Genomic DNA, 21,682 nt, shown 5'->3' on the forward strand with positions numbered 1-21,682 from the left:
GCTGTGCAACTTTCTAGGTGTGATATTTAGGTAAACTAGTTCATCTTTCCATGCCTAAGCCTTTCCTTTGTAAATTGACATTATGAATACCTAACTCTGAGGCTTTTTGTGAGAATAAATTAAATAATATAAGCAAAGTGCTTAGCACCATGTAAAGCACAGAATAAATGTTCAATGAATTGTTGCAAATTTTAAGTTAATTTAAGAAGTGATCTTGCAGCATATTGGAAAAGGCTTTGGTGACCTTTAAAAACAAAATGCCAATAACAAAACCAAACAATAAAAGCAGTAAGCTTTCAACGCAAGAGTATAAATACCCTTGAATAGCAGAATTGGTATAAAATATACAAAGAAGAGCAGTTGATTTTTAGCAGCCCTCTCATTTTCATTTTTAACCTGTAGACTTCTACTACATATAGGCAACTGAGAGATTATGTTTTTCAAGATATTGTTAATTAAAAAAATAGTTTCACATTTATTTGTTGTAAGGGTGCAGAGATTTGTATTTATGCAAATACTGTGACAGACTGCATAAACCTTCAATACACAGATAGTCTTTTACTACAACAATGACTGCTGCCATTAGCATTACTCGGGTTTTCCTGTAGACCAGACTCTGACCCTGCATGAGACATGAAAACAGGACACTTGGCATTAGTCAGAGTTCCTTCCCTATTCCCTGAAAGGTGGACAATACCATTATATCCCTATTTTAAGAGGCAATCTTTTGCCGAAACCGGTTTGGCTCAGTGGATAGAGCGTCGGCCTGCGGACTCAAAGGTCCTGGGTTCGATTCCGGTCAAGGGCATGTACCTTGGTTGCAGGCACATCCCCAGTAGGGGATGTGCAAGAGGCAGCTGATCAATGTTTCTCTCTCATCGATGTTTCTAACTCTCTATCCCTCTCTCTTCCTCTCTGTAAAAAATCAATAAATTATATTTAAAAAAAAAAGAGGCAATCTTTTAAGCACACGACTTTGAAGCCAGAATGTCCTGGGTTTGATTCTTACTTCTTGCACTTAGCTGCTAGCCTTGGATAAGTTTCTCGATTTCTCTGAGCCTGCTTCCTGATATAAAATGAGGACAAGATCCATTTTATGATATTTTTTGCATTAGTTAAGGAAGGTAACAATTACCTGAAGCATCTTTAATGCAGCACCTCTCAACAAGTGGTACCCACAATTGTTTTTATTTTGTAAAAGAGGAAACTGAGAATTATCTGTAGGCGTGGAGGTGGATCCCAGATCTATCTGATTCTTCGGCCAGCCTTCTTTATTGATTACAACATAAGGTAAGTACATGAATTGTCTTTGATAAAGAGGATTAGGGCGAAAAAATACTTAATTTCTCCATGCTCTGCAGTGACCTGTAGATTCTTCATCGTTCACTATTTAGCTATACTGTTATTTATTTATTTATTTTTTTACTTTTTAGCAATTTGGGGCATGGAAAGTATAATCAAAATACCTTCACACTTGTTTAGTCACCTCTCAGCCTGTCCTAGGGGTCCCACAGCAGAAGCTCACCTAATCCAACCTTCACCAGCACACAAAACGCAGCGGTGCCCCGCCCAGATGTTTATATTTTCCTCCCTCGGCCACGCCCCCCGACCACGCGGGGCTCCGGCCACGCCCCCAAGCTGGAGTTCCAGGAACAGACTTGCCTAGCACCTCAGCCTACCCACAGGGATTCCCTTTCCAGCCAATCGCGCGTGAGCAACGGGATTGCCCCTAACAAATATGGCGGGCGAGGCCTCGGTGTGGGCAGACTGATTTAACACCCAAACCCGGCGGCCAGCGAAGACAGTGGTAGCGACGCGGCCCCGAGCATGGAGGGCGGCAGCGCCGGCAGCGGCGGCAGCGACAGCAGCCCCAGCGGGAGTGGCGGGGCGCAGCAAAGGGAGCTGGAGCGCATGGCTGAGGTCCTGGTCACCGGGGAGCAACTACGGTAAGGCGTGGGGCAGTGCCGGTGGGCTCGCGGTGGCAGTGCCAACCTGTGCCCGCAGCAGTCCCGCGCGCACGCGCCGTGGCTCGTGGCCGGTGACTCGCGTGGGGCTCCGGGACGGCTGCGGGCGCGTGGATCGTCCCGCGTGGCGCCCTGCGGCACCGGCGCCGGGTTCTAGAGGCGGACGCAGGCGAGCGGGTGGTGCGCCGTGCGCCCTGCGCCCTCAGCGCGCGCTCCCTCTTCCCAGGCACCTGGACGCTGCCAGGCCTCCCAGTTGACAGCCGGTTCCTAATCCGCCTAGAGAGCCAGAGGGGTCAGTGTGGGGCCCCCCAGCAGCCCCAGCCCCCATCTCTTTACTCCTAGGAAAAGGGAACCAGTCCAACGATCGTCTTCATTTAAGGTTTTCCTTTTTTTTGTTGGCAAGTCTTGCTTCACTTCTCTGAGCCTCGGCATTTCGTCTGTAAAATGGAGCTGATCGCGGCGACTCTCTGGAAAGGTGGTTGTGAGGGTTAAACTGAGAACATTTTGGAGACCCTGTACCTATCCTGAAGTAGGCACGATCTCATCAGCCCTCATTTAGGTCCGCAAGGGGGCGTGGAGACACCTTGTCCCGCTGCCCTGCTGCGGTGTCAACTCCCCCAGCGCGCACATTTTGGGCTGCTGAGTCCATTGGCCTGGCTGCTGCAAGAATTAGGATTTGAAGGGTATCACCCAGGACAGGCAGTTTCCCCCCAGAACTAACCTCACCTTACCATTCCCATCTCATCCTGGACCTTCTTCTTGGATTCATGTTTGAGAATTGTACTTACGGTCTGACCGGTTCTGCAGCTGCCCTCCTTGGGGTCATAAATCAGTTTGCTTAGGGAAAAAAAAAACCCTGGTTCTGCAGCATTTGAGCCACAAGTTGCCTGCCGGTCTCTAGCCCCGCGGGAACGACGCGCACACTGGTTCCTTCTAGTTCTTGATTTGAATCTCCAGGCTCATTCTGGTTTCTGAACGCTGTGTTTCAGATCTGAAGGAGAGAAAATCTTGCAGAGATTCCTAGGGTTTGCAAATCACCCTGCTTGCAGCACTTCGATTGAGGAAGTAAATATTGGAAGTCAGAATTAATGGAGTTTAACGTTACAAAAACTGCCCATTTCTATTCCTTGATGGTTTTTAATGTATAGCCAAATTTAAGTGAACAAAACCTTGTTTTCCTTCATCAAGAATATTTCTCATTGAAAAATTAAAACACAGTAAAGATTTTATAATTCAATCTGAAACTACATCGTCTTTTTCTAAGTCCTCAATTGGATACATATAATTTCCTTTAAAATAATAAATTGCAAAAAATAAATAAAATAAAATAATAAATTGCATGGTGCCTGCCTTTGTCCAATACTTACTTTTACCTTCAAAATGCAGCTTAAATGCTCCTTTCTGGAGAGTCCCTAGAACTCTTTACTTCTATCTTCCCTAGCACCCCTCCATATTTATAGCAGGCAGGAGGGCCATGCTTAGCATGTTGGTAAGAAGACAGAGTTCTCTCTTACTCACGAGTTAGACTGGGTTTGAATTTCTGCTCTGCTACTTCTTAGCCAAGAGACAGCATTTTGTTTTGATAATGACTTTAAGCCAGTGTGAGTCCTGGGTTTGCCACTTACTAGAGTGGGATCCTGGACCAGTTTCTTAACTAAGAATGATGGGTAATAATGGAACCTACCTCATAGTGATGTTTTGGGGATTAGATAAATTAGTGCTTAGAACAGTGCCTGGTATATACACAGTAAGCACCAGATCTGCATTAGCTATTATAGCTCTGCAACCTTGGACAAGTTAATTTACTTCTTTGAAACTCTTTCCTCCTCTGAAATGTTAATGAAGGTAAGTACTTCTTGGACTTGTGAGAATTTGCCCCTGGGCTCCATGTATTAATGAACATTCAACAAATGGTTGCTGAAATTAATTAGTATTATTAGTCTCTGTGTGTCACCACATGTGACTTCCAGCCGAACAAGGTCTGGCAGGAAGGATTGGGTGGTGGTGAAGAGAGCAGGTATGGAAACAGGCTGCCTCAGCTCTTATTCTGCCTCTGCCTTTTACTAGTGACTTTGGGACAATTGACTTCACTTCTCCATGCCTCAGTTTCCATTTCTTTTGCAGGAATTTTGTGGGGATTAAATGAGATGCTATATGTAAAAGGCTTAGTAAATGTTAGCTATTTATAGTCATTGCTTTTTAAAAATATATATATATATTTTATTGATTTTTTACAGAGAGGAAGAGAGAGGGATAGAGAGTTAGAAACATCGATGAGAGAGAATCATCGATCAGCTGCCTCCTGCACACCCCCTACTGGGGATGTGCCTGCAACCAAGGTACATGTCCTTGACCGGAATCGAACCTGGGACCTTTCAGTCCGCAGGCCGACGCTCTACCCACTGAGCCAAACCGGTTTTGGCTAGTCATTGCTTTTTTAAAATTCTCACCTGAGGATATGTTTTCATTGATTTTTTTTTTTTAGAGCACATGGAAGGGGGTGGTGAGAGAGAGAGAGAAGGAGAGAGATAAAGAGAGAGAGAGAGAGAGAGAGAGAGAGAGAGAGAGAGAGAGAGAGAGAGAGAGAGAAAGAGAGAGAGAGAGACATCAATGTGAGAGAGAAACATCCATGGGTTGTCTCCTGTATGCACCCCGACTGGGGATGGAACCTCAACCTAGTTATGTGCCCTGACCTGGAATTGACCTGCAACCTTGTGGTGTATGGGATGACATTCTAATCAACTGAGCCACCTGACCAGGCCTATAGTCATTGCTTTTTAAAATCTCATCTTAGCACTGTGCCTGGTACATAATAATTACTCAATAAATATTTGAATGACTAGTGTGTATAATTAAATATACTAATGTAAATACAGTTAATATAATATCCAGCCCAGCCGGCATGGCTCAGTGGTTGAGCGTCGACCTATGAACCAGGAGGGCATTGTTCAATTCCTGGTCAGGGCACGAGCCTGGGTTTCAGGCTCAATCCCCAGTGTGGGGCGTGCAAGAGGCAGCCGATCAATGATTCTCTGTCATCATTGATGTTTTTATCTCTCCCTCTCTGAAATCAATATATATCTCTAGAATTCAGGGATTTAAGTGGCCTTTTGCCCTGGCTTCTTGCCTCTCATAAAGGAGTGGGCTTGCAGTCATCCTTGCTGTCACTGTCACACTTGGTTTTATGCCCCTAGCTGCTCTCGCACAGTCTGATTGTGGGGACTTAGTGATGTGCAGGTTTCCTACGTCTAATTGCTTCATACATACACAACTTCTTTTTTGCCCTTTTGCTTATTCATTACTTTCTGGGTCACCAAAAATGAGGTAAATGAAGATGATAAGGAAAGAAGAAACTAAGGATTGGGATTTGAAATACAAAAATTGGTTTCCGCCCTGGTCAATGTGGCTCGGTTGGAGCATTATTCCCTACAAGAGAAGGTGGTGGATTTGATTCCTAGTCAGAGCACATGCCCAATTTGTGGGTTCAATCCCTGGTTGGGCACATTTGGGAAGCAACTGATCAATATTTTTCATATCAATGTTTCTCTTTCTCTGTCTCTGAAGTCAATAAAAAAGTTGACTTCCAGCCCTAACCGGTTTGGCTCAGTGGATAGAGCATCAGCCTGTGGACTCAAGGGTCCCAGGTTTGATTCTGGTCAAGGGCATGTACCTTGGTTGCCGGCACATACCCAGTAGGGAGTGTGCAGGAGGCAGCTGATCGATGTTTCTCTCTCATCGATGTTTCTAACTCTCTATCCCTCTCCCTTCCTCTCTGTAAAAAATCAATAAAATATATATTTTTAAAAAGTTGGCTTCCAGGCCCAGCTCTGTGAATTTTATTTATTTATGTATGTATGTACATATTATTTTTAACTACCTTTTTGGGGGACAAGTCAATTAGGCATTCTGAGTCTTAGTGCCCTTACCTGCAGAATGGGAATAATGATATCCTCCCATATAAGGTTTGTGGTATTGGTTCCAATGGAATATAACATGGAAAGGAACATTGCAAAATAAATCAATACACTGATTAGTTGTTATGATTATTATAATCTCCAGATGTGAAATTGAGGGCTGTCCACACTCCTGACCCTTTGAATAGAGCAGGTGGTTGCCTGAGGACATGAAATCGAGTAACGACTTAAAAACATTTCCTGCTTCCTTTTCCTAATCTCTTCATGCTTCCCCTTGTCATAAAATACTGTCTTCCTCACCCAATGTATTTCCATGTTTTTACATCTAAAAAATGCATTTGGATACCACTTCACATTCCCAGGATGGCTATAATAAAAAACAAAACAAAACATAGTAAGTATTGGCAAGGGTATGGGGAAATTTGAACCCTTATACAGTGCTGGTGGAAAGGTAAAATGATGCAGCCACTTGGAAAATAGCCTGGAATTTTCTTAAAGATTAAACATAGAGTTACCACATGACCCAGCAGTTTTACTCCTAGATATATATATTCAAGAGAAATGAAAACGTATGTCAAAATTTGTAAACAAATTTTCACAGCAGCATTGTACATAATAGCCAATCATAGAAATAACTCAAATGTCTATCAATTGATGAATGGCTAAACAATGTGTGGTATATCCATACAATGGAATATTATCCTATATAATAAAAGGCTAATATGCATATTGTCCCCTCGACCAGGAGTTCGACCAGGGGGTGGAGCTGGCAGGCCAACTGCCTGTGACCCCTCCCCACAGCTATCCCTGCCACTGATCCCCCCCATCGGGGTTGGGGCCGGCCATATGCCACCCATGCACAAATTTGTGCACCAGGCCTCTAGTTTGACAATAAAAAAAAGAATAAAGTGCTGATATAATGCTACAACATGGAGGCCCTTGAAAACATTATGCTAAGTGAAAGGAGTCAGACACAAAAGGACACATACCATTTATATGGAACTTTCAGATCAGGTGAACCTATAGAGATAAACAGTGGTTGCCCGTGGCAGTAGGAGGGTGATGGAGAGTGATTGCTGATGGGTAATAGAATTTCCTTTTAGAATGATGAAAGTGTTCTAAACTTGGTTGAGGTGATGATTTACATAACTGTGGATGTACTTAAAACCATCGAAATATCACATTAAATTGATGGAGTGTGTGGTATGTGAATTATATCTCAATAAAACTATTACAAAAATGCATTTGGATAACACATTAGAGTGATGAAAGCTAAAATATTTAAACTTGTTAACCTTTTTGCTTTCTTTTTTCATTGGCCAAAGAATGCAGTAATATTTATCATTAACTCAGTAGCCCATTATTACCACACCAGAAGGGACTGACATTTTACATATATATATTTTTATAGTATTATTCTTGATACAAAACAAAGAGAAGGTGCCACAAATAGTCAAGAAAACCTTCTCAGAACATTCTTAATTTGAAGAGAGTCATATATAAATCCTTCATATTAGTGGGATTTTATACTATGACTTTTCAAATCATTAGTTTTTTTATATTTTATGTAGAAATCTTTTCACTGGAAATTTGCCTATGCAATCATAAGATTCTAATTATGACATCCAAAATCCACCTCATGTTTATTCTATAAGCTAATCTCAGAGATATTTGACAAGGAAGTGATTTATAATAGAGCAGTTAGATAAAGAAGCCCAACAATATCACTGTGCTTTTTGTGCTAATGGTAAGCATGATAATAACTATAACACTTACTGGTATATGGCATTTATTACCCGCCAAGGACTCTTCTAACTGTCTGTCTGTCTATCTATCTATCTATCTATCTATCTCTATCTATCTATCTATCTATCTATCTATTTTAATCCTTTTAGCAACTTTTATTACCCTCATTTTACAGATGAGAAAACTGAGGAATGGAGCATTTAAACTAACTAGCCATAGATTATTCAGCCAGAAAGTGAGAGAGCTGGGAGTCCCTGCTTATAAGCAACATGCTAGACTGCAATTTAATGGTGTCCTCAACTAGTGATTTAAAGGGTTAAAAATGTAATGGCAAGACAGATGTAAAACACAATTATACGACTATCACATTCTACTGTGACAACTCTTGCAAACAAACAAGTAGGCAAATGCTTTTTCCATTCTGTTGGGAAAAATAGAATTTATTCCTAGAAGTGTTTATGTTTTGACAAGATAGAATGGTCACTTTTCTCTACTAACTATTAGCCAGGTCTTCCTTGCCACGTGGTTTTGAAAACTTAATTTGATCTATGTATTCCTTCTCATTTTGTAATCATTATAATGGGAAGATAAATTGCAGTTTACTATTTTGCCAGCTGTGACGTGGGGAAGAGTATTAAGAATGTAATGAGAAATGCTTAATGAAGAGAAAACGTTTCAAGCATTTCAATTATGTAGAGCTACCTAGTCTAAATATGCTAACTGCCACAATCTCTTCCAATCACTAGAGCTGGTTCCCTAAAAGCAATTTACTAAGCAATGAGTTTTAGCTAAGTTGTAGGAAATTGCAGTTCCTTCAAATTGTTAGATTTTTTTGTTATAACAGACTGCCTTTCCAGACTCTTATAGCCATGCTAGTGCCTTTTTCCTAGAAACTCATTCAATAAATGTTGAGTTGCTTTTCGGAGTTTGCTTTTCATGTGTTAATGCTGTATGCAGATAAAAGGTAAAAACCAACTCATTGAACCAAAGACCAAGCTACAATAAAATAAATCTAAGATGCGGAATTTAGAGCATACAGAATAGAAAAAAAGAGAATCAGTTCATTTTACTGCACTTTGAACTTTAGGAGCTTTAGGTTGTCATAGAGAATGTCTTAGGGGACAGCCCCTAATGGTGACTTTTAATATGGAAGCTCAGCTCTACCAGACACTGTTAACTGCCTAGAAATAGCAGGAAATAGCTGAAAAGCTACTGCCCAGAGCTCTCACTGAAATCTCAGGATCCAAATGGAAGAAATACACCTTTATTCTTCTAAACAGGAGAGAATGTCTATCCTGGAGTCGGGAAATTACTACCTGTTCAGATTAAAGCAGGGTGACGGGGTGGGGGTGAGGGGTAGCTTTAGAAAATGGACAGTCACTGTATTTGGAGTCAATGCAGAGAGGTCTGGTGTAGAGTGTTGAATTGCCTTTGAACCAGAGGCTTTTCCAACATACATACCCTGCTCCTGTGACTATCTTTTCTGCTTCACAAATTGTAATTGAGGCCAGCGAGCACAGTTCTGGCACAGAGCAAGCTCACAGTTAATTCTTGTTACCTGGAGAGAGAGCATGCGGAAGTACTGTATTTTCCGGCGTATAAGATGACTTTTTAACCCAGGAAAAGCTTCTCAAAAGTCGGGGGTCGTCTTATACGCCGGGTGTCATCTTATAGGGCGGGTATATCCCAAACTCTATATTTTAACTGGAAAAGGTGGGGGTCGTCTTATACGCCGGAAAATACGGTACTTTGTCCCTTGCAAAAAACATCATGCAAATGGAAGACACTTAGTAAGTGCTCAATAAATGATGGTGGAATTATTTTATACCCATATGCACTTATTCTTATGTAAAGTCGTCACACTTTTCTTTATTCCTCTCATTATCTACCAAGGAGGACAGGGCTCTATATCTGAGATCCTTGTTCCAATATTTATCAGCCTTAACCAAACTTGGAAGCTTATGTCAGTAACTGTTTTCATGGGTTATTAGGTACTTGGAGAACAACATTGGAGACAGGGTGGGGACAGAGAGCTTAGTGGGTCAGACAGCATGCTTGCAAGCAGCTGTTCCCAGTGGCACTGCCAGGAGGGGCAATAGGAGCTATTTTCATTAGGGCTGTCTGGGATGGTGCCATCCTGGAAGAGTTCAGGGAAAATATCGACTACTCAGGTCTGCACAGAGTCTTTTTTTTTTCCCCCTGTAGATTTGAAAACACATTTTAGGCTGGATAGGAGAAGTGAGATGAAGAGAGAGAAAACCCACTGGGAGTGTGGAACAAGATAGTCTTTCCTATGTACAGTTTTCAGATCCTCAGCTTGTGCTAGGGTGTGGCAAGAGAGGACAAATGCCAGGGCCCCCAGCTCAGGGAAACCCATGGCAGCTGCAGAGGAGGAGGTAGTTAGCAGCTAGTGTCATTGGGAAGGGCTCAAAGCTTGCCACTCTTAAGCCTCAGCTGCTACTTGTGGTTCTGTTATTGCCGTTTTTTGTGCTTATTTGTTTGAATCCTGCTGCAAATATATTAAAGAAGGGGTAATTTTTTTTCTATGTTAACAAAAGATTTAGCATGTCCTTCCACAATATTAGGACCTACAGATTTTGGTTCTGTTATTTGCCCAGAGATTCCAAGCCATGGCCCAACACCAATTGAAGTCTTGGCCTTATTTAGTTCATCCAGCTCTGTGGGGCTCTCCGTTGGGTGGCAAAACTACCATGTATTGCAGCTACAGAGAACTGAACCGTGTGTTTTGTGGCAGATCAGGCAGGATTCAGAAGGACCAGTTTTAGCCCAGAATGCTCACTAGCTACTCTGATCTTGATTTAAGGTGAGATAAACAAATTAACATTCTGGCCAAGACCGGTTTGGCTCAGTGGATGGAGCATCAGCCTGTGGACTGAGGGGTCCCAGGTTCGATTCCGGTCAAGGGCATGTACCTTGTTTGCGGGCCCATCTCCGGTGGGGGGTGTGCAGGAGGCAGCTGGTCGATGTTTCTCTCTCATCGATGTTTCTGATTATCTCTCTCCCTTCCTCTCTGTAAAAAAATCAATAAAATATATTAAAAAAAAACACACAAAAAAACAAATTAACATTCTGATGTACATTCTTTCATTAAGAAAGTCTCATTTCATGCTGTCCTAGTTTCATTAAGCTTAGGTTAGTTGCTGCATTTTTATTATCTGTGAAGTTTGGCCATTTTCTAACAAGTTGTGAAATTCTGAAAGAATACACTATGAGTGGCATCTTGGCAGAAAAAGCAAGGAGGATTTGGAAGAAGGAAGTGTAGAGATATGTACGCAATTATGGGCTGGTCTAAGAACAACCAACATATGAAAGGACAAATTTATAAAGCAAATATATTGAAAAAGGATCATTTTTTTCCATGTTAGAAAAAAATTTAGTATGTATTTCTATTGAAGATCCTGGGTTAATTTGCTATTTAAAATGCAATTCTCTCCCAGTCGTTGTGGCTCAGTGGATTGAGTGTCCATCCATGGACCAAGAGGTTCCTGGGAGTCCCCAGTTTGATTCTCGGTCTTCAATGGATATATTTTAATAATGGATTAGACATAGCTGAAAAGAGAATTAGTGGATCAGAAGGTAGAGCAGAAAAATATCTAAGCTGAAACATTGCTGGGGGTGGGCTTAATCCCCAGTAGGCTGTGTGTACAGCCCATTGATGTTTCTATCTCTCTTTTCCTCTCTCTTTATCTAAAACTCAATAAAAACATATTTTAAAAAAGTAATTCTATTTATAAATTTTGCACACTATTTTCAGGCACATAAATTGAGCCCAGAATAGCATGAATTTTTTGAATTGTAGAAATTCTGTTTTGCTTCCCAATTTCTTTCCTCTTCCACAGGAAGAAAGAGAATGGTGTAAACTTAGGTCCTGTCTTCATTGAATGTATTTTTTTTTTAATTCTACTTACCTTTACTCTTTAACTTTTCCATTATCAAAAGTGACTTTCACAGAATATTTTCCCTGAAAAAAAAAGCAAGGATTTATTCCCTGTGGTGATATATGGCTATTTTACATAGAGGTATAAAGTGCCCCTTGTATCATCTTTAGTTAAGCAATAATAAGGTTGATGAAATATAACTTTATCAGTCTTGGCTGGGTGGCTCAGTTGGTAGAGCATCATTCCAATATGCCAAGGTTGTGGTTTCGATTCCCAGTAAGGGCACATACAAGAATCAACCAATGAATGCATGGCCAGGTGGAACAACAAACTGATGTTTCTCTCTCTCTAAAAAAATCATTAAAATAAGATAAAATAGAACTTTACCAAAACTCCTACTTAATGTACTACTTTCTTCTTTTTTAAAATAAGAGTTGATTTGAGCCTAACTGACATATTCCGGGGAGGAATATCTCAAATGCTCCTCTATTTTCTCCTTGAGAACCGATGTAACACAGTTTAGATCTGAGGTGTTAAGGCAATAATCTAATGCATACCCATGACTCATTTTCCTTCACATTTGTTAGATTTTTATCTTATTAATGACTGGCTTGTAGAATCTGATCAATAACAATAGATATAACCTAAGTCATCATCAAAGAGGATGAATATACCTTGGCTGCCCTGATAAAGAACATTTATCCTAATGCCATATTTATCAGAGCCATAAGTTATCACAAAGTATTTAAGGACATCCATATACAAGGAATAAGAGTGAACTCATGCTTTTTCCTCCAACATTTTACTATGAAAAATTTCAAGCATACAGAAAAGTTTAAAGAATTTTATAGTGATCAGTCATCCACCAATTAGATTCCACAATTATCATATTACCATGCTTGCTCTAGTATATAGCTATCCTTATAGCCCTTCTTCTATTCACTCATCAGGTCATCTTATTATTTTTTTCTCTTATAGGCATTTGAAGTAAATGGCAGACAATAATATACTTCTAAAACCATTAACATACAACCCAGCCAGTGTGGCTCAGTAGTTGAGTGTCAACCCCTGAACCAAGAGATCACTGGTTCGATTCCCAGTCATGGCACATGCCCGGGTTGCAGGCTCTATCCCCAGTGGGGGGCATGCCAGAGGCAGCTAATTGATGATGTTTCTCTCTCATCCATGTTCCTCTCTCTCTCCGATCAATAAAAAAAATTAAAAGCTTTAACATACAATTTACTAGCTTGTATTCACTATTTGTTTATGGTTCTTTAAGAGATAAAACTTATGTACAATGAAATGCACCGTTTGGTGAGTATTGACAAAGACATACATCTATGAAACCAAAACCCCTATCCAGATATCTTTGAATGCTTTGGGGTCAAGAAACAGAAAATCAACCTAAACAACTTGACCCCCATATTTGGAAATCCAGGAGACTCATTCTTGGTAGTTCTGTTGGGTCTCTCTCTCATATAGCTCCTTTATGTATCAGCTCTTTCTTTAGTTGACTTCATCCTTAAGCCTGTGATGGGATATGAACTTTAGGCCTCACCTGGCCCATAATAATGTCCAGGGGAAGAGAGGGAACATTTCCACCTAGGATCTCAAACAGAATTCCTAAAATTCATGCTTAGGTCACATGCCTGCTCATGAACCAATGAGATTGTGGCTAGGGAAGTTGGACAACACAAGCCCAAGTAGTCATCTCCCCCCAAAACACACACATTCTCTATTTCTGTCTCTACCTCTATCTCTCAAGGGTCATTCTACAGTTCACATATTCCATTTCTACCATTTTCAGAAATTTTTTGCTTGTTCATATAATTTTCTTTTACTTTGAGAAAGGGGGAAAAATCCATTAGTATAGGTTGTTTTGAGAAAATGAATAGTATAACATGTTATAAAATACTCCAATAAAAACAAAAATATTTTATTCTTCTGCAAGTGTGAAATTTTGGTGCAGGAAGTCAAAACTGTGAATCTTAAATTCTTTTCCACACAATTATACATCAACTCACTTTACAAGAATTTTTTTAAACAAACCTTATTTTAGGTGGGTGTTACCATTTTTCATTTGCTTAGCTCATATTCATTGAGTGTCTATTATATGTCAAGCATTACAGTACTTGTTACGAGAGACACAAAGTGAAATAAGAGAAACTTCTTACTCTTGAGGAGCTCAAACTATATTCTATCTAGCATGGGTACAAAGTAGAATTCATGACCTAAAACCACATTGTATTAAAGACAGGCATTCTATTTATCAGTAAGGAAAAAACTAAAAGCTGGAGAGAAATGGTCATGTATTTTGCAAGTTGTCATCTTAAAGTCACAATGGCATTTATTTTTAAACTAGAGGTCCAGTGCATGAAGTTTGTGCACTCGTTGTGGTCCCTCAGCCCGGCCTGCGCCCTCTTGCAGTCTGGGAGCCCTCAGGGGATGTCCGACTGATGGCTTACAGAAAAGTTTAAAGAATTTTATAGTGATCAGTCATCCACAAATTAGATTCCACAATTATCATATTACCATGCTTGTTCCCTCTGGGAAACAGGCCTAAGCCATCATCCTTAGTGCTGCTGCAGAGGCAGGAAAGGCTCCTGCCACCACCGCTGCACTCGCCAGCTATGAGCCTGGCTTCTGGCTGAGTGGCGCTTCCCCTGTGGGAGAGCACTGACCACCAGGGAAAGCTCCTGCATTGATTGTCTTCCCCCCTGGTGGTCAGTGCATGTCATAGTGACTGGTCGTTCTGCCGTCAGGCCAAAACCGGCTCTCCTACATCCCCTGAGGGGTTCTGGATTGTGAGAGGGTGCAGACCAGGCTGAGGGACCCCACCGATGCACGATCAGGACCAGGGAGGAACGTGGGAGGTTGGCCAGCTGGGGAGGGACCGCAGGAGGGCTCTAGGGCGTGTCTGGCCCCTCTTGCTCAGTTCCGACTGGCTGGACCCCAGCAGCAAGCTAACCTACTGGTCGGAGTGTCTGGCCCCTGGTGGTCAGTGCATGTCATAGCTACTGGTTGACCGGTTGACTGCCTGCCCCCTGTTGGTCAGTGCATGTCATAGTGAGCGGTTGAGCGGCCTTAGCATATTATTAGCATATTACTCTTTGGTTGGTTGAACGGCCAACAGGCTGACCGGACACTTAGCATATTAGGCTTTTATTATATAGGATGTTACGTGTTTGGAAAGCAAACACAAAAATCACATTTTTTTCCCATGTAGGAGAGAGAAGTGACTCTTCCAGATAGAATAACCAAATGATACCATGTACATATATTCTTACACTTTTTCTGAAACAATACTGTCTCCTTAGAAGGATGACAGTATATTTATAAGTGAATTGTCATATTCCCTTGCCTCCTTTTCCTTTCCAAAATTCAGCGGAAATGTTGCAAAGCTGAAGGAAAGGTGGGATTTATGTTTTGAAGCCAAAAGGTGATTCAGCAGTGGCATGAGGGGCTCTGCCACCCTACATATTCCCTGCATGGGCCTTCTCAATGCTGCATCACTAGTTCTATAATCAATCCCTGCACCCCACCTAGGCTAGACACTGAGCTGGGTGCTGCGGACAGGAGGAGGACCTTCATTTCGAAGACTGCCTTCTGTGATTACTTGTATCTCTCCGAGTTTCAAAACCACACTTTTAACCTGTGTATCAGGGACTTTACAGTCACTTTCCTGGTTCAAGATTTCCAAAACTGTTAAGATAAACCATCTAGCCGAAACCGGTTTGGCTCAGTGGATAGAGCGTCGGCCTGTGGACTCAAGGGTCCCGGGTTCGATTCCGGTCAGGGGCATGTGCCTTGGTTGCGGGCACATCCCCGGTGGGGGGTGTGCAGGAGGCAGCTGGTCGATGTTTCTCTCTCATCGATGTTTCTAGCTCTCTATTCCTCTCTCTTCCTCTCTGTGAAAAATCAATAAAATATATTAAAAAAAAAAAAAGATAAACCATCTACAAAAATAATGAAAAGAATGTAAATTTTTAAATAACATTTCTGGCCTTGCTCAAGGCAAGAGTCCTTTGTTCACTTCTATTTGTCCCGAGGCAACATTAATTTCATAAAGGTATGGGTACCTCAAAGGAGTGGGTGCCAAGGTGGGGAAGGGCAAATATATTACATGAATCTCATGTCTCATATATCTTTGTATAAAATTTTATTTTATTTTATTTTATTTTATTTTATTTTTATTTTTTTTTAGGTAACATCAATTTTTTGCTCCTTTATTTTTTATTTTTTTTAATGAATCTTTATTGTTCAGATTACAATTGTTTCTCCTTTTTCCCCACATATCTCCCCACCACCCAGTTCCTACCCCCCCCTTTTCCCTTACCTCCCCCCCCCCGCTGTCCTTATCCATAGGTGTATGATTTTTGTCCAGTCTCTTCCCATACTCCCCACACCCCTTTCCCCCTGAGAATTATCAATCCACTCCCATTCTATGCCTGATTCTATTAAGTTCACCAGTTTATTCTGTTCCTCAGATTTTTAATTCACTTGACTTTTAGATTCACTTGTTGATAGATATGTATTTGTTGTTCATAATTTTTATCTTTCTTCTTCTTTTTCCTCTTTTTAAATAATACCTTTCAGCATTTCATATAATGCTGGTTTGGTGGTGATGAACTCCTTTAGCTTTTTCTTATCTGCAAAGCTCTTTATCTGCCCTTCAATTCTGAATGATAACTTTGCTGGGTAGAGTAGTCTTGGTTGTAGGTTCCTGCTATTCATCACTTTGAATATTTCTTGCCACTCCCGTCTGGCCTGCATGGTTTCTGTTGAGAAATTAGCTGATAATCGTATGGGAGCTCCCTTGTAGGTAACTAACTGTTTTTCTCTTGCTGCTTCTAAGATTCTCTCTTTGTCTTTTGCTCTTGGCATTTTAATTATGATGTGTCTTGGTGTGGTCCTCTTTGGATTCCTTTTGTTTGGGGTTCTGTGCGCTTCCTGGACTTGTAAGTCTATTTCTTTCCTCAGGTGGGGGAAGTTTTCATTCATTATTTCTTCAAATAGGTTTTCAGCATCTTGCTCTCTCTCTTCTTCTGGTACCCCCATAATTCTGATGTTGGTACGTTTGAAGTTGTCCCAAAGGCTTCTTACACTATCTTCAACTTTCTGAATTCTCTTCTCTTCATGCTTCTCTGGAGGAGTGTCCTTGGCCTCTTTGTATTCCAAATCTTTGAGTTGATTCTTGCAATCCTCTAGTCTGCTTTTGGGTCTCTGTATAATATTTTTTATCTCAGTCAGTGTATGTTTAATTTCTAGTTGGTCCTCATGGAATTTATCGGCCTTTTCCATGAAATTCTTGAAAAACCTTATAACCGTGGTTTTGAACTCTATGTCCAGTCGCTTGTTCTCCTCCATTTCTTTGGTTTGTGATCTGTTTCCTTGCCTTCTCATATTCTCTGCTTTCCTAAGTTGGTAGGGTAGTTTTGTGTACTAGGTGTCCTATTGGTTCAACGGGTCAGCCTCCCAGTTACTTGAGGTGGACACTCTTGGTGTACCCTTGTGTACTGTGTGTCCCCTAGCAGGAGCTACAGCAAGGGCTAGTTTTCTCCTCCTTTGCTTGGGCGGTTTTGGAGCAGTCTGACTGGAGATGCAGTTGGTTAAGCTGCTCCAGAACAGGCCATTTATATGCAAAAGCCGCTGTGTGGAGCCGGGGCAGGTTTGTAGAATGTGCGGGGCGGGGCCTCCGGGCGGGGCCTCAGGGCTGGGCGGGGTCTCAGGGCGTCACTAGGCTGGGGCGTGGCCAACGGCAATGGCTGCCGTCAGCTGTCTCTGCCTTTCCACGTTTCCAAGTCCCTGCGCCCCGCGCTCCAGCGCAGTAAACAATGATTGCTGGGCGCACCACTGCAAAAAAGTCACTCTCACTTTCCGACCCGATGGCCGAGAGTCCAGCTTCTCCCCGTAGGTGCCTGGGTCCCCCGCGTGTCCCCAGAAACTGGATTTCAGAGTGATCGGGAGCTTGTCTCCCTGCGGGTTGAAGAAAAGCCGCGCACCCAGCCGCCCGCCGCCGGCCCGATTCGAGTGCCTCCGTACCTCAGCTTTTCAGCGATTGTGCTTCTTTCTCTTCTTAGTTGTAAATCTTCCACTCAGCCAGCTTTCCCGTGGTTCTGGGTGGTAGACGTTTTTGTCTTTTAGTTGTATTTTTGAAATTGTTGAGTGAGGCAGCAGATTAGTTGTTTAACTATGCCGCCATCTTGGTTCCCAATCAAAAATTTTATTTTAAAATTTACAAAATATATACAATATAGTTCAATAAATTCATACGTTCACAATTCAGTAAATATAAACATTGAGAGACATTGAAAAGAAAGTATTGAAAATCTAAGGCTGGGGAGTGTTGAAGGTGCTGTCAGGCATTATAGCCAAGAAGGACACTTAGAAAAGGAGGCTATGCTTCTAGAATAATGCAAGATGGCTGCCTCAGAAACCCCGGCAGGACAAGAGGGCTCAATGACAAAAGAGGGCCACAGGCCATATACCTAGGATAAGAACTGTGCATCCATGAGGTGACAAACAGCCTACAGTGTGGGAAACTGGTGAGAAATGGGCCCTTCAGTTCTGGGTTGCTTCTCCTCTCTAATGAGCTGTGGTCCAATACAGAGATCTTCTCATAACTTGTAGAGACCCTGGAGACAAAAGAGTTAGAGATGATAATCATTGCAGAGGAGGGTGATCAAGGCATATATTTTTATTTTTTTAAAATATATTTTATTAATTTTTTACAGAGAGGGATAGAGAGTTAGAAACATCGATGTGAGAGAAACATCGATCAGCTGCCTCCTGCACACCTCCTACTGGGGATGTGCCCGCAACCAAGGTACATGCCCTTGACTGGAATCAAACCTGGGACCTTTCAGTCTGCAGGCCGATGCTCTATCCACTGACCCAAACCGGTTAGGACAAGGCATATATTTTTATATGTGGGTTGTAAAGATGTATAGTTGGACAATTCAGTAATAAAATAATAATAAATAGTGAAGTGTCATGTCCTGTTCTGAGCATTTACATGTATTTTATTTTATTGAGTCCTGATAATGGTAGAAACTAAGGTATATAGAGTGGTTTAAGTAATAAAGGGGATTCCTTGGCTTATGTAATATTACATTTAAGAACTAGGTAGAAACTTCATGGATTCACAGTTCTTATCCTAGGTATATGGCTTGTGTTCCTCTTTTGTCATTGAGCCCTCTTGTCCTGCAAGGGTTTCTGAGGCGGCCATCTTCCATTATACTAGAAGCATGAGGTTTGATCAGGATTCCAGGTCTATTTCCCTTAAGTTCTCTTGATTCTCTCCTTCTCTGTGCATTCGCTTTGCCTTCACAAAATCTTCCTTTTTAGTAACCAATAGCTACCGGCACCAATCAAGACTTTAGAGAGTCCAGCTGGCATGCTCAATGATTGGGCATCAACCTATGAACAAGGAGGTCACAGTTAGATTCCCTGTCAGGGCACATGCTGGGGTTGGGGGCTTGATCCTCAGTAGGGGGTGTGCAGGAGGCAGCCAATCAATTATTTTCTCTCATCATTGATGTTTCTATCTTTCTCTCCCTCTTCCTCCTCTCTGAAATCAATTTGATTTGTGAAGGCAAAGCGAATCAATTTGATTTCAGAGAGGAGGAAGAGGGAGAGAAAGATAGATAGAAACATCAATGATGAGAGAAACTAATTGATTGGCTGCCTCCTGCATACCCCCTACTGAGGATCAAGCCCCCAACCCCAGCATGTGCCCTGACAGGGAATCTTAACTGTGACCTCCTTGTTCATAGGTTGATGCCCAATCATTGAGCATGCCAGCTGGACTCTCTAAAGTCTTGATTGGTGCCGGTAGCTATGAAATATAACTAAAAAGGAAGATTTTGTGAAGGCAAAGCGAATGCACAGAGAAGGAGAGAATCAAGAGAACTTAAGGGAAATAGACCTGGAATCCTGATCAAACCTCATGCTTCTAGTATAATGGAAGATGTATATAAAGACTGAAGAGAAAGGGCTGGCTGCTATCAATGATCAACAAGCATCTTGAACTTCCATGTTTTTGGACTATCTTTACTCCCAGACTCACAAGATATGAAAGCAGAGCAAGTCCTTCACCAGCTGTCTTAGGCTTACCCATCTGCAATGTTGTGGCAAGGAGGATGGCATTACCCTGACTATCTTAGGTCAGTCAGCTTCCCTTTGTGGACAGAGGTGGGATTGTAGCTGCTACTATGGAGAAGTGTTCATTGAGTACTGGGGAGACAAGCACCATGTCCTCCACAAAAAGAAAATTTGGGCTCAATGATGAGAAACCATTGAATGTTTTTTAAGCAGGGTACGATGTGACTAAGGCAATCTTTTAGGAGAAATAAAATTGGGAGAGGGAGCTTATACAGAGAAGAAAGTACCCACGGAAAAACCACAAGAAAGATACAACTGGGGAAATGTTGTGAGACATTGGCATATATGTGTGGCTCTGCTGCTTTCAATGTAATTTTCCCTGTAAACCTCCCCACCATGCTGATCACTTACCTGTTCAGCACCCATATGGACCCTCCCTTAACTCTCACCCCTCACTGCCCTCTGATTTGGGAGTTATGCCCTGAATACCAGGATTCAGGATTTGCTCAGTAATAGAAATAAAATAGAACTCTCAACTAAAAGGGCAAGTGACTCAGGCTCAAATTGTGAGAAATGCTTTTTGTATTACTTGGGTTTTGATGTCTTTCCAAGGAACACCTCCACTCAGATATCGTCCCAGCCAAAGCTGGAAAAAGTTATCTCTTTGTTGAAGCAAAGCTGTTTTAGGGATAATTAAGATGCAGACTTTCTGGGAATGTTGGCAGATGTTCTTTACTTACATAATGCAACTAAGAAAGGTCTTTCAGGTCATGTGTTTTATTTTATCGATTTCCTCCCTCCCTTCTGCAAAAATTGGAAATGGGAGCTACTTTTGATTTTCAAGGAGGCAAGTTTTTCTCCACTGTTAATAAGAATTATGCTTGCCCAGCCAGCATGGCTCAGTGGTTGAGTGTTGGCCTGTGGGCCAGGAGGTCGAGGTTCAATTCCTGGTCAGGGCACATGCCCTGGTTGCAGGCTTGAGCCCTAGGGTTGGGGGGGGGGGGGGCGTGCAGGAGGCAATCGATCAATGATTCTCTCTCATCATTGATGTTTCTCTCCTCCCTTCCTCTCTGAAATAAAAAAAAATATATATTAAAAAATAATTAAACTTATATCTCAGTGCACCTTCATGAGTTTAGCTTTCTATTCTTCGAAATGGGTGACGTGTACAAATGCATCAGATCGTTTGTACTCAAGTACTGACGAGGAACTGTGATGTAAAAAGTGTGATTTTTCTGATGTCTGTGTTGAGTACAAAAGAGAGAAGCTCCAGTTAAACCCATTGAGAAGCATCTGTGAAATCCAAGAAGCCGGGCTTGGAGCCAACACTTCTGTCTACATGTTTGCTGTTTGCTGACTTTGCATTAATGTGGGCTTTAAGCCAAGGAGAGCAGTCAGATCACTCAAGACTTTCTTATAATTTACAATCACGTCTTTCCAGGGAAAGGTGTAGGGTTTAGGGCCAGGGATTCCTTAGAAACCAGCCTTCCAATGCACCAGGATAGGTTGGGCCAGTTTGTTTATCATGGGTCAAAACGATTTGATGAATTACATGCTTAATTAACAGGAGGGAATCTCTTTGATTGTCGCCCCCTTTAGCTTCACCTTGGGTGGTTGTTTTGCTGTTAGATAATTCCATATTCGAAAGGGGAACCCGGAGGAGAGGAAGTTGGTTTGGCTACATGTCAGCAGTTCTGGAGAATGTTTACTCAGGGAGGAGTTTGAAAACTGTGAGAATTTGGGGATTATCAGGACATTTTCAGTTCTTTCATGTTGTTCCCACCCTACCAATGCTGACCTTCTAGCCCCTGCCAGAGAAAACTCAAGCCATTCCTCAATCCGTATGTGTGGTGGTGGGAAGGCCACCTGAGCACAGCAGGCATACTTAAGAATCTAGTCTACATTTGGGGAAATCATTGCAGTTCTTATTGGTTGCTTATGTGAAAAGAAATTTTATTATGAAATTTAGCCAAGCAGTCCTTAGAGGAACACATAATAAAATATGATAGTTTTTTTTTTTTAACTTTGTAGTCAAAAATTCTATCCTTGATAGAGC

General features: G+C 41.7%; 1 protein-coding gene across 2 annotated transcripts in view; it reads left to right on the plus strand.

Annotated features, from left to right (window-relative positions):
* Positions 1-1,684: 1,684 nt before the first annotated feature.
* Positions 1,685-21,682, plus strand: part of DEPTOR (DEP domain containing MTOR interacting protein) — a 140,293-nt gene continuing 120,295 nt past the window's right edge. Inside the window, exon 1 of one of the 2 annotated variants that reach the window (XM_028148014.2) lies at positions 1,685-1,946. In XM_028148014.2, the coding sequence (XP_028003815.2) occupies positions 1,828-1,946 (119 nt within the window). In that variant the 5' untranslated portion in view covers positions 1,685-1,827. The remainder of the gene's footprint in view (positions 1,947-21,682) is intronic. The other variant, XM_008143361.3, reaches the window with a different exon arrangement.

Source organism: Eptesicus fuscus, chromosome 19, assembly GCF_027574615.1.
Source record: "Eptesicus fuscus isolate TK198812 chromosome 19, DD_ASM_mEF_20220401, whole genome shotgun sequence".
In the NCBI taxonomy this organism is placed as follows: Eukaryota; Metazoa; Chordata; class Mammalia; order Chiroptera; family Vespertilionidae; genus Eptesicus; species Eptesicus fuscus.